Raw genomic sequence first — 15,472 nt, 5'->3', positions numbered from 1 at the left:
TCTTCAAGTTTCCTACTAACTGTTCAATTTGTTCACATAGAATATAAACAATATGTTTGAGATTTGCTAGGAAAAAAACGATTCTACTCACCACATTTTTTCCTTCATTTTGGGCATCTCGATAATCAGGATTAAGCTAAAAAACAAAGCAAAACTTGTTTTGAATTGCTATTAAAAGCACATTAACAAGACCAATGATCTTTAGTTCAGTTCACGACTGTACTCTTAACTAAGTTTAATATAAAAGGAAGCTAAGAAAGAAACCATTCGTAAATATTACAATCTAAAACATTACCTTCAAACCCTAGTTGCAGGAGACATGAGCTAAAATGCCAAGTTTATGGCCTTTATTTATATCAGAACAGTTGACATCTTTGAACAAGTGAGAACTGACAATCTCACCTCCTCTGAGGAAGCATTCGAGAGAGTTCATCATTTTGACTGCCACAAAATCTGCCACTGCCCAATAACTCAGACACTAATTTTAAAAAATATACCAAAGGAAAGTTTTAACAACGATTCAAGATCATGCTCTGCATGCTATACACACAAGAAAAGAAAATCCAGCCAAAGAGGAGCTGTATATCAGATATATGTTGGATATGTCGGCTTATGCATGAGGATGATTGAAACAAACAAATAAGAACACATGGCTTTGGGCTTGGACTGTGGAGTCCACGGGTCATTCCAATGAGAAGGATAAGTTCTGGATATGCCAAGTGTTGGCCCACGCATTTCCAGCTGGTTAGAATCCATAACTTCTGACTCCCACCTGATGACGCAGTCTCAAAAGGATGTCCTCATTGTACTGAAATAACTAGTTCATAATTTGTAAAACAACAGACCTATAAGGTGTTTTTTCAAAATAACGAGTTGTCCAACTGACTTGAATCATTTTAATGTGAATCAGTTGGTGTATACAATACTCAACCCCAGGTAGTCAAAGTCACCATTTAAAATGTAGGTCGGGAGTCTTTCCCAAATGACATTTGGCTAGTAGCTCTGAGGAATGCCCCCCCAACTGATCACTAAATATCAATGAAGGTGCTGGAAAAGATCAAAAGCGAAACGAAACAAAAAACTCTCAACCTCATTGAAAACTAAGGCTGAGAAAAACTTACATCCGAAATCTTCAGTGAATTGACAGTAATTATTAAGCAGATAGTGCCTGCGGAGAGGCACATAACTCCCCGGTCTTCATCTCATGGCACACCTCAACCTCACCTCAAGCTAGTGGCCATGTGAACGTAGTTAGGAAGATGCTTGCTGCAGTTCCCGCTATCTGTCCACTGAGACCCAGAGCATTCACCAACCAAAAACCTATTCAGAAGTGTTTCTCCATTGCTGAGAAGCTGCTGTTAGACTGAGCAAATTGTTTCCCCAGTCCTCCCATCCACTGTCCTATGACCTATCTCTTTCTTCTCATGACCAGAGAGATAGAACAAAGCTCAGAAAACAAATGGGCAGAAAGCAGAGGGAGCAGATGACGGCAGGAGGCTTTCTGAGAAGCACCGCATGACGAAAGAGGAGAGAAGAGAAAGAACTGTGGCTGCTGTGTGCTGGAATTTCACTGCATAATAATATAGAAACAGCAAAGGGGTAGGAGAAAGAAGCAACTGCAATAGAGCCCAGGTACATAGAGTCAGCAACTGCTAGAACTGGGAACTACACTGGGAATGTGCCCTTCAGTCTGCCCTGCAGGGGAAGATTTAGAAAGAGGAATGAGAATAAAAAAATGGAACAAAAGGACCATCCACTCAACCTATCTGGTTCCGCACAGAGCTCAGTTGTCTGAGGATAACAAGGAAGGAAGGAAGGAAAAAACAACATGGGACTGATTAAAAAGTATGTTGGGGCCGGCCCGGTGGTGTAGCAGTTAAGTTCACACGCTCCACCTTGGCAGCTGGCGTTCGCAGGTTCAGATCCCAGGTGTGGACCTACACACTGCTCATCCAGCCACGCTGTGGCAGCATCCCACATACAAAGTAGAGGAAGGTGGGTATGGATGTTAGCTCAGAGCAAATCTTCCTCAGCAAAAAGAGGAGGATTGGCAATGGATGTTAGCTCAGAGCCAGTCTTCCTCACAAAAAAAAAAATAAAAGTTATGTTAGAAGGAGAAATTCTTTCTCAGAGTCTGTCTGAATATTTTCTATGATATGATGCAAAATAAATGTCCAAGTAATGGCTTGGCATATTCAAGAAAGTGCAAGTAAACATTACCTCAATGTAAACAGAATAAGATGAACTACAGCTAAAAATAAAATATAAAAATAATAATATGAATGATAATAATATAAAAATATAATGAATTATAAAAAGAAGTTAAGGAGGGTTTCACTAAAAATGAAAATATAAATACAAAATTAAAGTCCTTGTTGGCAGCAATAAAAAGCAGAGTTGATGCTATAGGAAATGGGTGATGCAAAGGATAAAAAACCAAAGAGCTATCCCTCAACTCAGAGAAAAGGTATAAAGAAATGAAAATTAGGAAAAAGAAAACAGTTACGGAGGACCAGAAAAGGGTGTATCAACTAATGGATGACCAGTGTACTCAAAAGGAAGAGAAAATAAGTGGAACACAAGCAATAATCAAAGATAATAGAAAATAAAGCTTTTCTCAGCTGAAGAAAAAACTGTGTATGCAAAGGTTACTGTATTCCAGAAAAATCAACTCAAACAGACTGACATATTCATTTGAGGAAGATGGTGAGTGGGAAGAGAACAATGGTAGGGACATAAAACAGAGACAGAAATTAGACAAAAACACTTATCATGTAACAGGAGAATGGAGAAACAAAATATGGCCTATTCAAACAATGGAGTACTACTCAGCAATAAACATGGTGAGCTACTGATACACATAACACGGATGGATCTCAAAAATACATACGATCGAATATTATTCAGCCATAAAAAAAGTAGGAAATCCTGGCATTTGTGACAACATGGATGGACCTTGCGGGCAGTATGCTAAGCGAAATACGTCAGACAAAGAAAGACAAATACTGTATGATTTCATATGTGGAATCTAAAAAAATCTAAGCTCACAGATACAGAGAACAGATTGGTGGCTGCCCCAAAGACAATGTTACTTTCTGAAATTCAGTCTTCACATATCTCACCCATTTAGGATCACCCAGTTCAATCCCTGAGGGATGTCTGGGGAACTGGATTCTAGCCTCTGCTTTGTAAGGAAATAGCATGGGCCTTAGGAAGGTCACCTAACCCCCATGGAACTCGGGGTCCTCATCTGTAAAATGAGAAAAGTCTATGACAAAAGCCTAATCATACTAATTATAAGTCATTAAATTTTACATATTCATGTCTTTGGCAACAATACTAAAGGTGGTGCTGATCAGTTAGATTTGCCTCATCTTGTGCCTCTCGCAATGTGGTTTTGTTTAATAATTGATACAGAGTTATTGCTTCAGTAAATTCATTAAAGTGACGATAATAATAATGAGGAGGAGGAGAAGGAGGGAAGGAAGAACGAGACGGAGGAGGACAAGGAAAGGCAAAGAAGGAAAAGCCACCCAAATAAATCTATGGCTATATAAATACACCAATATTAACTAAAGTCCAAATAAATTATGCTTTAATATATGTTTTAATTATATTGCTGCTTGCCTTCTCCAAATATAATAACAGCAGTAATTATTAAAGTAATTTGACCAAGAATGAATGAAAAAAATATATTATTTCTAAAGAAGGGGGGAAAAAAGACATGGTCATGCGGAGACTCCTGAATCTTTTAGGACTTAAAAGGAAATATTTCCCTATGTGAAAAAATAAATTATAAGTCTGGCATTGGAGAGAAAGATCTAATATGCTATTCAATCATTTATTCAATAAATATTAATAGAGCATCTATAATGGGCAAAGCATTGTGGCATATGGTATTTTAGCAAAGACAAAGAGAATATGGTTCCTGACCACAAGACTTTACAATCTAGGAGGGGGAAAAAAGACATAAATACAGTCAGTTGTAATACAAAATAGAATGTGACAAGGGACATAAGACAGGAGTGAATAATTTATAAATAATATAGGTCAGAGGAAGGAGGGATCTGTAGTGGGCAAATTTATTCAAGAATTATTCATGGGGAAGGTAGCATTTGAGATGAGCCTTGAAGGATGGGTAGAATTATAACTGGCAGATGAGGTAAGAGGGAGTAAGAAGACAGGTAGCGCAGGGGGAGCAAACGTCATATAGGTGAGAAAATGAGACTCGTTCAGAGAAGACCATAAATGTCATTTATGGAATATACTTTTTATATGCTTTTAAAGGTTAATTCATTTCCCCTTACTATTATCTTATTAGAAAGGATTCTTAACCCCTTTACAGAGGAGGCACCTAGGGAACATCAAGTGAAGTACTCGGTGCAAAGTCTCACGGCTGGTGAGTAGCAAGATTATTGAGAAGCACAGCTCTGACAGTTCCACACCTGTATCATTTAGTTATGATAGCACATGACTTCCCTCCTGCCTCCATAAAGAGAAGTGGTGTGATCCCAGGAAAGAAGGCCAGCCCATACCAATGGGGTCTTTAAATGACAGGCTAACAGGTTTGCATCTTCAGAAAGATTTTAAATATCCTTGGGAAAACGTTTGCAGAAACAGGACATGAAAAATCCTCAAGTGGCCATGGTGAGTAGGAAATGGAGACAGAGGATGAAAGAGGCAAAGTAAACAAGTGGGGTGGCTCGAGTAAGAGGCAGTAGAGCCCCAACAAAGATAATAATGCTGAAATGGAAAGCAGAACACGGATGCAGAAGATTTTACATATGCGGTAATATTCATATTACATATTCAGTAGAATCTGAATTCAGTAGAATCTGAAGCTGTAAATTGAGAGAGAAACACATTTAACATGACTGTCAAGTTTTTAACTCTAAACTAAGAAAATTCACCATTTTGTGGGGCAACAATTCAATCTTAGATATATTGACTGACTTTCAATGGCAGTGGGATATCCTAGATCAAATTCATGGCCCGCTGCCGCCATGGGAGGGAGTGACAGAGAGAGAATATAAAGAGCAAATATCCACCACTAAAGTTTGAATGGAGTTCTCATTTAAATACTCAAAGAGGACTAGAAAGGAGTCACGTGGAGAATGTGACAAGTCAGGATAGAAAAGTGGCAGAGAGAGAGTAATTTATCATAAACTCCTAGGCAGTGAGAGTCATGACTGTACCACAATCAAATGAAAGCCAACGGCAACTTTCCATCTAACACGATAGCAAGAAGCAGACTGAGAGCTTGTAAATCCACAATATATGTTCATATTCTTAAAAGAAAATGTTACTTTTTGATAATGAAATGTGTTTTGGGACTGGCCCGGTGGTGCAAGCAGTTAAGTGTGTGCGCTCTGCTGCGGCGGCTACGGGTTCACTGGTTCGGATCCCAGCGCGCACCGATGCACTGCTTGTTAAGCTATGCTGTGGCGGCATCCCATATAAAGTAGAGAAAGATGGGCACGGACGTTAGCCCAGGGCCAGTCTTCCTCAGCAAAAAAGAGGAGGATTGGCATTGGATGTTAGCTCAGGGCTGCTCTTCCTCACAAAAAAAAAAAAAAAAGAAATGTGTTTTGATCGATTTTTATTATATATGACAGTAAAACCATAATATCATCATGCATGTGTTTTTAAATGATCATATATATATATATATTTCTCTTTCCAAGCAGTAGCATTTCAGAGCCAATTATTCTGAATAATGAGTCTAGAAAATAAAAGAATGGAAAAATAACCTTTACTGAATGCTTACCTGTGCCAGGCACAGTTTATATTTTGATATATAATATTTATACATGTGCGTATAGGGTCTGGTATGCATGTTCAACTGTATTTATGTATATACATACACATACATACAAACCTTGCCCTTTTCATAGACTGTGGCTGATACATTTGATAGAAAACTAAAAATAGAGATATTTAAAACTACAGCCCAAATATTCATAAGATTCTACACTAATGTACAGGTTCTTAAATACCAAGTTTTTAACTAATTAATTAAATCCAAAGGCTATGGCATAGTTAGGAAATAAGTGTTTACTGCCATCTGGTGGAAGTCTGGCCTATCTACAAACAAATAAGCTAGGGGTCTTTAAAGGGGCAATAAAAAATCTTTGACAAATAAAATTATTTTGCACTAGTCGATCTATCTTGCTTTGGAAAGGATCATCAAAAGTTATTGCTTTAATAATATCCAAAGAAAGAAAATGTAGAAAGCAGTGGATCAGAAATTATGATACTTGATTTATTAATTCTTCCCATGACTGTGGAAGAACTATTTACTGAGGCTCTCATATTATCATATTCAAAATATGATAAAACTACTTTCTTCTCCATAGATAGAGTTGTGAACTCTCCTACACCAATAAGGTGAGACGAGTAAATGATCTACAGCAAAACGGTGAGAACTGTGCTATGTTTTAAAGGCAAACATATGACTGTTTGCCTTCCCCTCCTGTCACCTAATTACACGTATGGCCCTCAGAAACTAATATTTTAGGGAGAGAGCCTAATAATACAGTACCACAATGCATTATCTGATGAAGTCACAAATGTCTTTATTACCTAATTCATAATTATATACTTTTTCCACATTTTGTCCAGGGAGAGAGCCTAATCATACAGTACTGCAATGCATTATCTGATGAAGTCATAAATGTCTTTATTACCTAATTCATAATTATATAGTTTTTCCACATTTTGTCCATGGGTTTCTAGAATTGTATATTTCTCAAAAATAAATCTTGAATTCTCTAAAACAATACTGTTGGAATCACTAAGTTGAATAAGGGTCCATTTCTAAACCTTGATTCACTTTAGTGTCTGTGATATTGTGAATTACAATAAGAAATATAAATTTAGTCTTCATCTCTGTTTCTAGCATAGAGCTTCTAAAATACTTGGAATTTCCTAAATGGTGAGAGAGATCAAGGTGTCTTTTGTTATGTTAATAAAGTGACTTTTGGAATGCCCCTAGGTCACCTAGGGCTGGGGGCTGGTTGCCAGTGGAACTAACCCAGTGACTGCAGGGTTGGAACCTTCAGTCCCACCCCTCGACCTCCTGGGAGAGGGGCAGGAGCTGAAGGCTGAACTGATCACCAATGGCCAATGATTTAATCAATCACGGCTATGGAATGAAGCCTCCATAAAAAGCCAAGTGGACTCGGAGAGCTTCCAGGTTGGTGAACACGTGGAGATTTCGGGAGAGTGGTGCTCTGGGACAGAGCATGGAAGCTCCAAGCCCTTTCCCTGTACCTTGCCCTATGCATCTCTTCCATCTGGCTGTTCCTGAGTTATATCCTTTATAACAAACCAGTGTCTTACTATATTATTTATTTATTATTATCATTATATTATTTACTTACCAGTCTAGTAAGTAAAATGTTCCTCTGAGTTCTGTGAGCTGTTCTAGCAAATTAATCAAACCGGAGGAGGGAGTCATGGAAACCTCTATTTATAGCCAGTTGGTCAGAAGTATGGGTAACAACCTGAACTTGTAACTGCCTTCTTAAGTCCAAGGAGGAGGTCATGGGAACCTCCAACTTATAGCCACTCGGTCAGAAGCACAGGTGACAACCTGGGCTTGCAACTGGCATCTGAAGTGTGTGAGGGTGTGGGGGGAGTCTTGTAAAACTGAACCCTTAACCTCTAGAACCTGATGCTGTCTCTGGGTAGACAGTGTCAGAATTGAGTTGAATTGTAGGACACCCAGTTGGCGTCAGAGAATTGCTTGTTGGATGTGTGGGGAATCCCCTCTCCACATTGGAAATTTGGGTCTCAGAGCACTCAAAATAGTATCTCACAGAATAAAATCTGAACAGTGTTATATCTTGTATCATTGTTCTCATTCCTAGATGTTTTCTACAATTTACTAAAAAAAATAGTGCTATTCTTAAGTAGATTACAATTTGTGTTTTGTCTCTATAATTAGACTACAGAATCTTCAGCGTATAAAATAGTCTAATTTCCCTTGGATAGTGCCCCCTTCATTTCTTCACAAACAATAGGCTGATTACATTTTTCTGAATAACAGCTTTCCAGTAAGAAAGTGCTGGTTAAAATAAAATATCATGTTTAGAAAGTGTAAGTAAATTTTTAGGTGTTTTTTTCTCATTGTGCTTAGATTTAAGGTTGTAGCCCTTTAAACTCACCGTGAGATTTATCATGGTCACATACAGACATTGATAATTTAAACATCACACAAAAGCAGTTATCTCAGATGTGTACATATGATAGAAACAATTACAAAAGAGATCTCAATGTCTCAGTGATGGAGTTAATATCATTCTCCAGATCGAAAACTCTTAGAGGACAAGGACCAGATGTTAACCATCTTTTTTTCTTCACAATATCAAAGAGTGCTTCCACCTAGGAGGCAGTCAATACATGATTGCGTAATTTCAGTATAATGTAGATCAGGGTTTCCCAACATCAGTACTGCTGGCATTTTGGGCAAGATAAGGCCAGTAGCTGCCTCTCCCCAGTTGTGACAATAAAAATGTCTCCAGACATTGCCAGATGTCCCCTGGGGGGCAAGATTCCCCTCAGCTGAGAACCACTGATAGAGATGAAGCGGGCAAGTCTAGCACGCAGCCCGAATACTGACATTATCTTGTTTCTCAACTTTAGACAAAATAAATCACCTCTCTGAGCCTGAGTTTCCTTTTCGGTAAAGTGAAACGATTGGATTTATAACCTCATAATCTCTATGATTCATCTATTCAATCAACCAGCATTCATTTGATGTAAATTAAATATCAGACACTATTCTAGGCACAAGGTATACAGTGGTAAGTCCCTAAACTTTTCCCTCCCTTAAGTTATCTGACTGACAATGGTCATCATCCTCATCACCATCATCACCATCAGCATCATCAGCATCATCAGCATCATCAGCATCATCATCATGACTGCATTTTCTCACCCCTTCCTCTCAGTGAAAGTCAAGGGACTTAACACTTATTGAATGTCTTTCATGTGCACACTGCTGATATCTTCTTTAATTCCCTATCTTCTTTAATTCCACTATAATCCCAAATAATATATATTATCACCTTTTTTACACACAAGGGAACTGAGGTTCACAGAGGTTCAATATTTGCTTAAAGTCAGGTAGATTGTGAGCAGTATACATGGATTTTTTTCCCCACTACACTAGGCTCTCTTTGCCACACTGGCCAATACAAACACCACAAACTCAAAGGCAATTCAAGAATTGCATAATCCAATTTACCAGAAATGCCTCAAGCACACTAAAGCAATATATTCAATTACAAATACGTGTGTTGAGAGTGGAAAAGCCGAGGGAAAGGAACAATACACTGCCAAAACCTGCCCCTCTGTTAGGTACTTCCCTTTAACGCAAAAACAGCTCAGTTCTCATCCATCTCACTTTTTTAATATACTTTATAAAAACCTGTCTAGTAGGACTCTTACTTTCCTTTTATTACTGTTTCTCCCCTTTCACAGCCATGATATGAAAACTCAGTCTACACTTACTTCCACTCTAGTTTCCTCCTCATTCATCCACCCCCTGCATTCTGGTTTCCACTAAAAATGCTCTCAATCAAGTCACAAATGACCGTGTTCTTGCCAAATGCTGTAAATACATTTTGTTCCTAACCTTTTCAGTAGTATTCCCTCCTTTTTGAAACGCTATCCTCCCTTGCTTGGCATTTGTGATTCAGGCCATTCGATTTTCCGGTTTCTTCTCTGACTTCTCAGGCTCCCCGTCTTTTGTCCACCTTTAAAAGATGATGTTGCTGTGGTTCCATCTTCACACATCTTATCACTCTCTTCACACTCCCAGATTATCTCATCCATGTTGATGAGGACCACATCTATGTCTTCAGCCCAAGCCAATCCCCAAACTTCTAGAAGTTGTGAAACCCGTGCCTATTAGACATCTTCCCTGGACATTTTACAAGCACCTCCAATTAAACATATACAAAATTGAATGGATTACATCCCTTATCACCTTTGCACCTCTTCCCATTTTGCCCACATTGGTGAATGGCATCATCAGTTCTACAAAGCCCAAATCCTCCTACTCCTTACATCCAATGGATTACCCCTAACAGTCCATGGATTACCACTCCATTGATTCTATGTCCTAAAACTGTCTTCCACTCTTCCCCTCCTTGCCATTATCAATACCACTCCCTTGGTTAAAGTCCTCAAAGTTCCTGGAAGGTGTCATAGCTTTGTCTCCTATCTGGTCTCCCTGCCTCTAAATTTAATCCCGTCCAGTGGCTTCATCAAGGCTCCAGAGCAGCGCTGTCCAGTAGAACTTTCCTTGTGGTGATGGAAACGTTCTGTATCTGTGCCATCCAATACCACGTAGCTAATGAGTGACTTGAAATGTGGCTAGCATGAGTGAGAAACTGACTTGTTAATTTTATTTAATTTTAGTAATGCTTATTTTAATTTAAATAGCCAACCTGTGGCTAGTGACTACCGTATTGAACAGTGCAACTCTGGAGTGGTCTTCTTTAAACGTAAATTTATTTAGAACACTGCTTTTTAAAGATAAAACTCATTCTCCTTAGCTTAATATATATGACTGAAAAACTCAGCTGTCCTACATTTCTGGCCCCACCACTTCTCTCCCAGCCTCTAGCACCACTTTCAAACTCACACACACCCTATGTGTGATACACATATGTATTATCCGTATGAAACTAGTTTTTGTGATACCACACACCTCCTTGCCTGTGTAAAAGCTGCCCTCACTGCCTGAACACCCTTTCTAACTCTCTTCGCCACCTGCCTTACCCATCAAGCAGGTCCTCCTCTGGCCTCCTTGCCATCCTTGGACTTCCCTGACACCCTCTGCCAAAGGTGTGTTGCACTCTAGTGGTTCCCCATAAGCATGCCACTATTCATATTGCTATAGCACATTTATCACATTGTACTGGAAGCTCCTCGAGGGCAGAAATTAAATTTTTTTAATGACATCACTGGTGTCTACCAAATATTTGCAAGTAGCTGTCCAGTCCCAGCCTCTAAGGTAGCTACCAGGATAAACTTCAAACTTCATTGCTATTACTAAGTAGATCAAATCCAAATCTTTCATTCAAAATCTTCATCAAAGAGATCCATCACTCAGTAATTCCTTTTAGAATCCCTTTCTTTGAGCTGGCTGCCCTATTTACATGGTCTACATATGATTTGGACATTCCATGTCCCAGTCTGCCTCCTTGGCAACTTCTGCAAGGACTGTCCTCTTTTTTCTCTGCCAACCCGTTACTTTCCATTACTTTCTTTGGGAACGAGGGGAATGTTCTCCCAAGCAAGAGCCCTCTTTGGCTAATCTCACACTGACCTACCTCCACCTGCGCACTTCATCAGCCCCACGTGCCCTTGCCGCTGACCACCCTGTGGCCATGTATTGATGCTGTCTTCTGAACTAGAAGGTCAGTTTTTTGAGGGCAAAAACTGACTGCTCTGCTTCCTTCTCCACTGTGCTGCACATTGTCAGGCACTTAGGAAACATAAGTCAAAGATAGTATGAAATCTTAAAGATGATGTTTGCTCTTTTTATAAATTATAAAAATAATGCTTCTCAACTCTCGGCATTTTCAACAACCCAACGTGTGTGTCTTACTTAAGTAGCATCTAGATATTAAAGAGAAAAGTGAAAAAGTAAAATAAATAAAGGCCATGGAGCCTTTTCTCCCCTATGAATAAGGGTATATAATAATAAAACAAATAATGCTAGGAAGTTATAACTCAAAATATTGGGAACTCCCTACCCTCCCTCAATGACATGAATAATGTTTTGAATTAAAGACCTGGGCACTTTTAAAAAGCAAACGGTAAAGGATAAACATCGTCTTTTAGCTGCTATGAGAGGCTAATTACCACCTGTTGGGGAACTGGAATTGGAAATCAGTTTCTCATCAAGTGATAGTGACTACGATCACTGTGATTTCACCACACCTCTGGACACTTTCACATCAGTAAGACAAGTATCCCGAGACGTGACTGTACCAGGATCTTGTCTGAACTTAACTGACACATGAAATATAAAACCCCAACTTCTAGATGCCAGTATTTTGAGGCTATGATTTCTCTTTTGGTGTTAGAATACTACACAGAAGCACCCATTCTGTTATACGAGCTAAAATCAGTATCCTGATTTTCAATTTTCAAATCCTAACTTTCAATTTTCAGATACGTATTGAATGCTTAATTCTCCTTCTCTCACTTTGGCATAAAAAAGATGTTATCTAAATTATTAAAGGTCAAAGAAAAGATTCTCCAAATACACCAGACTCTTTAATGGAAAAAATAGAATCTGGCATTTAAAGTAGTGTTCTCTAGAGATAGAATGCAAAGACAGTCTTTCAAATTCTTTTCAAGGAATGAACTGCTTTCTGTTTTTCAATTTTTAATGAATTCACTTATGTATTGAGGTCTTGGATCTTCATTAAAGTTAATAAACAGTTTAATTCTTAATAATCTAATCATTTGAATGTATCAAATGATACAAGTTTTAATTACAGAAATTAACAAGGAAAACTAATAATGTGTAAATCATGTCAGTTTTCTACAGAACATCGGTAGCTAAAACAGCTATTGATTGAAAAGTGAGGGGGCTGGCCAGGTGGCGTAGTGGTTAAGTCCACGCATTCCACTTTGGCGGCCTAGGGTTCACGGGTTCGGATCCTTGGTGCTGACCTACTCACCACTCATCAAGCCATGCTGAGGCAGCATTCCACATAGAGGAACTAGAAGGACCTACAACTAGGATATGCAACTATGTACTGGGGCTTTGGGGAGAAAAAAGAAAAAGAGGAAGATTGGTTAGCAAAGGGCCAATCTTCCTAAAAAAAAAAAAAAGAAAAGAAAAGTGAATTCAGGAAAACAGCTACTAACATAAGATCAAGAGAATTTTAACTGTAATTTCTTTTTTTTAGGACATCTAGTAAGCTTTTCTAATTCTTATTTTAGATGAGACTTTCTACCTTACTGCTTATTTTTGGTTCAAAAGGTTACTTTTCAAAAAAGTTACTTCAAAACATTTATAGTGAGAACAGCCCATAAATTGCAAAGGTGTATTTCATTTAGTTGACCTGACTCATAAATAATGTCAGATATTTATAAAAGTAAGAACAACCCCTATTTATCATATAATAAAATTAATCATGCCGGCATCACTTACAGGATGCTTTCCATGAGCCACACATTATGCCAAGCACTTTACTTCATTTAATTCTCTTAATAGTCTCATTATATAAATATTGTGATTTTCCCTATTTTCCAGGGAGCAAATTGGAGCTTAGAGAGATTAATTTGCCCAAATATGGCTCCAAATACCTCTCAGACAAAAATCCTGAAATCTCCTTCCCATCCTCTAAGCTTATAGAAGCCTGAATAGCTCCTTTATATTTCTTCATTCATTCAAAAAGTATTCATCACATGCTTTCTAATTACCAGGCACTGTCCTAGGTGCTGAGGACACAGTGGAGGTGTAAAAAAAAAAAAAAAAAAAATCCCTGCCTTCAGACAGCGTACATTCTGACAGAGAAAGGCAATAAAATAAAATGTACAATAAGTCAAATAGAGGTAAGTACTATGAAGAACATTATCACAGATTAATAGGATGGACAGGGTGATGGGGTTGGGTGTTAGTTTAGACAAGGGTCATTACGTTTATAGAAACTTCCTGTTTCCCACAGCTTTTTCTCATCAGTTCTCCATCCCCACTTCCCTACCCTCCCTCATATCCAAAACCAAAAGTTAGATAAGTAGTACCAAAAATTCTAAGACCAAATTCTAGTTTAGAATCTCAGAGCAAACTCTAAATTGAAAAACAGAAACGGAGTTGAAGAGGGTAGAATGAATGGATATTTTCATACGTCTAAAAACAAGTGTTTTCAAAATTATTTTTAAATTAGATAACAAAACTTTAATTAAATCATTTCTAAAACTTAATGCTGTTACTTCTACCCATTCTTTACATCTAACTGATTGTCAACAAGCTTTCAGTGGAGACAGAAAATACCTTTATGTGTTTACCATTTTTGTTGACAGTTCAGAACAGTCTCAGGAAGAAAATCCTTTCCTTTTCAATGGTTTAAACAATAAAAGCCCCCCACCAGTGAAAAAGTGGCCACTGAAGATAAACCTGAAACTCTCTAGGCTATACCACATCAACAATGAACTGATCATGTCTCCAATGCAGACAGTCTGAAAGAGTGAAGCTAAATAGAAAATTTTAGGACTAATCACATATACATGCAAATCAGATACCCCATTACACTGACCTTACAGTAAACCAACCACCAGCCTTCTGTTGTTATTGTTGTTTTACTTTTTAAGACAAAGATTATTTTAAGGCTTCAATTAATATTTACATTTTAAGAATAATTTATATGCCAATCCAGAACATGATAGGCTGGGGTGTATAATAACTGTTCTTACAAAATCTTTTGGAGAAGCTAATTGCCTATTTCACTATTTCAGAATCAGATTTAATAGCACTATACCATTAATCTTACCTCTGCAGCTAAATAGTTCCCAGTTGCAAGATGTTTAAATCTGAACAAGCTGTTCCATTGTCCTGCACCCCCACGGCATGGGTCATGATGAACCACCTACAGACAAAAAAAGGAACAACAATAATGGCTAAAAGATAGTCATGTTCCTGGCAAGCAAACGCCAACAGTCTACACAGAGGGCCCGCCTGTTAATGCTAACTTGTCAAATCTAATACACGTTTTCATGAGAGGACAATGTGGCAGAAAAACAAAATTCCCCGTAAATGAGCAAGAGACATAACAGTTAGCTCACTGTGCAAGCATGATGCTCACGCCTTGCATCTGCAAATACAGCCTTACTCCAAAAGACATGTTTCCCAAGCCAAAACTGGAAATACTGTGGGGTTCCTCCCCATTTGTTATTCAAATATGCATTTAAGAGATTGTATGAAGAGCCTACCATGCGCCAAGTACTCTTCCAGGCAATAGAGACACAGCAATGAATAAGACTAGAGCTTTCAATAAATAAGATTTGGCAAGTGCCAGGAAGAAATAAACAGAGTGCGTGACTGAGTAACTCGGGAAGGCTACTCTAGAAATGACGATTAGCATGGGCCACTCTGAGGAGATGATATGCATGCTGAAACGTGGAAGATAAGAAGGAGACAGTCACGCAGAGAGAGTGGAATACATCATTCCAGGCAGAAAGAACCACAAATGCCAAGGCTTGAAAGTTTGGACTGACTTAATTCGTGGCCCTTTTCCATGTGTGCTTTTTACTAACACTGTGTGCTTTGATACCTGTCCTTGGGACCAGCCTCGCCCCAGATGCTGAGCCACTGGACCCTCGAGAATGAAAGTGGAAGGTCTGAAACAGCTGGTTACAACAGGTGGTTTGGTGCGGTAGCTCAGGTTCTACAGTCTGAGGATGAGTGTGTTTGAGTACCAGCCCTGCCAATTACTGTGGTATG

General features: G+C 38.5%; 1 protein-coding gene across 1 annotated transcript in view; it reads right to left on the bottom strand.

Moving 5' to 3' along the window:
- Window positions 1-15,472, bottom strand: part of ITPR2 (inositol 1,4,5-trisphosphate receptor type 2) — a 472,032-nt gene that overhangs the window by 354,748 nt on the left and 101,812 nt on the right. The window contains exons 9-10 of the mRNA XM_058558623.1: window positions 14,523-14,618; window positions 92-136 (exon numbers count right to left, since the gene is read on the bottom strand). Of these exons, the coding sequence (XP_058414606.1) occupies window positions 92-136; window positions 14,523-14,618 (141 nt within the window). The remainder of the gene's footprint in view (window positions 1-91; window positions 137-14,522; window positions 14,619-15,472) is intronic.

The sequence above is a fragment of the Diceros bicornis genome, chromosome 17, assembly GCF_020826845.1.
Source record: "Diceros bicornis minor isolate mBicDic1 chromosome 17, mDicBic1.mat.cur, whole genome shotgun sequence".
Lineage (NCBI taxonomy): Eukaryota > Metazoa > Chordata > Mammalia > Perissodactyla > Rhinocerotidae > Diceros > Diceros bicornis.
This window is presented reverse-complemented; position numbering and strand designations above follow the sequence as displayed.